Source organism: Gossypium arboreum, chromosome 6 (assembly GCF_025698485.1).
Source record: "Gossypium arboreum isolate Shixiya-1 chromosome 6, ASM2569848v2, whole genome shotgun sequence".
NCBI lineage: Eukaryota > Viridiplantae > Streptophyta > Magnoliopsida > Malvales > Malvaceae > Gossypium > Gossypium arboreum.
Window position 1 is genome coordinate 57,710,629 of NC_069075.1, and position 2,136 is coordinate 57,712,764.

Consider the following 2,136-nt stretch of genomic DNA (forward strand, 5'->3'; position numbering starts at 1 on the left):
AATCAATGATTAGAGCCTTCGCCTTGATTCCTCCCCTGTTCTTCGTTCAGGCATTTAAAGGGATAGTGGTGGACTTTGTTTTCGCGAAGCTTTGACTAGGGCTTTACTTTAGCATGGGTCTCCTTCCCGCCTCTATTGGTTTTCATTGTTAGATATGTTAACCATCTCTAATGATGTCTTGGTGCCTTGTACATTTTTTTATAACAATGAAATTTTAGTATTATGTTAAAAAAATAATAAACTAACTTTTGAGAAAAAATGATATATCAAAGTAGGTGAAGTTTTAAGCATTTGTTAACAAGATAGGTAAAAGTTTGAAATTTTAGTAAAATATTATTTTAAAGTTAAATTTAGTAAAATAATTCATCTTTAGAAATTAATGTAACAATCATAACTAAGTAACAACATCATTCCGTCTCCTTTCATTTCTTCTATTTAATTATAATATAAAATAAAATAAATAAATAAATAAAAATCCCTCTCTTCAGTCTCCACTTTCCTCTGAAACCAAACCCATCTCCCCCACGCGTATTCTACTTTCCTGTCTCCTGCTCTTGAGCCGTGCTTTAAAACATCATTAATCATCTTCGGCTTCATCTTCATTATCATCTTCATGTAATTTCTATTTTCCATTTCTTTTCTGTTTCTATTTTCGTTCATCACGAAGAAATTAAGCAAATAAAGAAAGAAAATCCAGTGTTTGTTTTGGGTTTTTTTTTTTTTTTTTCACCATGCATTTTCCATGGAAGAAAGCCAAAGTAACCCGTATCTCACGGCTGGTTGCCGGCCTCCACCAATCCCCCAAACGCGGCGGATCCCTTGTGGTGGAGACTGGATTCCCGACATCCCTCATCGATCTGTTCGTTAAGAACCGTGATCGCTTGCGGAAGTCATCTAAAAAGAAATCCGGTCCCCAGATCCTAATCCCTTCCCCTCCCTGCAATGAAGAGCTACAAACTCCTGACATGGATGATGGCGAATTAGTAATAATTACGAGAGCAGGGGATGATGAGAAGATTGGCTTGCATCTCGTGTTTAAAATTTCTTTAATGGTGGCTCTGGCTGTTAGTACCAGAAATCTTGCGGTTTGGATCATGATGGCTGCATTGTTACTTGCGGTAATAGAGTTTGTTGGCACACATTTTCTGGGTTTCTTGAGACCCCAATCCAAGACCCTTTTCTTCGAATCTTGGATTCGAAAGGGTTTGAAATCAAGAGCAGATGAATTGGTTGAGAAACAACAAGGAACTGACTTCCCTGATCCTTGTGAGGTTATTGAATTGAAAGATGAGATAAGAAGGGAAACCGCAATCATAACATGTAAGAGTGAGCATAGTCGGAGTGCAAGATTCAAAACAAGTTTAATCAAGAAATTTGTTCCAAAGAAGTTGCGTCATGAAAAGAGTAAGAAGCAAGGGAAGAGTAACAAGAAGAAGGATAAGGAATCAAGTAATCAAGTAGCCAATGAAGAAGATGAATCAGAAACTGGAGAAGATCAAGTCTTGCAGGTTGAATCAGAACCGGAGAATGTAAGAAAAAGGAATTCAGGGACAGGGTACGTGGTTCTGCTTGTGATGGTTATTCTTGCTGGACTTACAGGAGGGCGGGGTGTTGCCCTTTTACTTTCCCTTGTATGCTGCTTCATACTAATATATATTGCAACACACCAGAAAACAAAGATGACATTGGTTTAAGTATGACGATATATCCAAATCGGAATATCGTCGTTGTCTTTTGTTTATAGCGGTTGGTTGTGGAGGTTTAGCTTCTGGTTGAAGCTGCAGCAATTATGATGGGCAAGGGAACTTGTATTTGTTGTAATTTCAACTGTAAATTTACATATACGATTCAGAATTCATTCAAGTGTTGCATTGCAATTTTCCTTGCCAAAGCTACATATACGAATGGTGCTTGCAATTTTCTAGGGCTTAATTTGAAAAAAAAAGGAATTAATTAGCCACATTTTGATTGGGACAAAGGGAGTAAACCAATATTACTTGCTTGCTTTCCCTTCAATTTTTTAGTACTAGTCCTTTCTAAGATGTAAAATATATTTCTTATCTGAGTTCTCTCTTTCATGTTTTTTTATTGAATGCCAAACAAAGATTATTAAATTTAGGCCGTTTTACAAAGGCC

General features: G+C 36.8%; 1 protein-coding gene across 1 annotated transcript; it reads left to right on the top strand.

Annotated features, from left to right (window-relative positions):
• The first annotated feature begins 361 nt into the window (after positions 1 to 361).
• LOC108485516 (uncharacterized) lies at positions 362 to 1,877 on the top strand. The gene has a single exon (XM_017789367.2). The coding sequence runs from the start codon at positions 732 to 734 to the stop codon at positions 1,692 to 1,694; it is 963 nt and encodes a 320-aa protein (XP_017644856.1). The 5' UTR covers positions 362 to 731; the 3' UTR covers positions 1,695 to 1,877.
• Positions 1,878 to 2,136: the final 259 nt, after the last annotated feature.

Coding starts and splice junctions, on each gene's coding strand:
- LOC108485516 (XM_017789367.2), top strand. CDS start 732: ATGCATTTTCCATGGAAGAAAGCCAAAGTAACCCGTATCTCACGGCTG.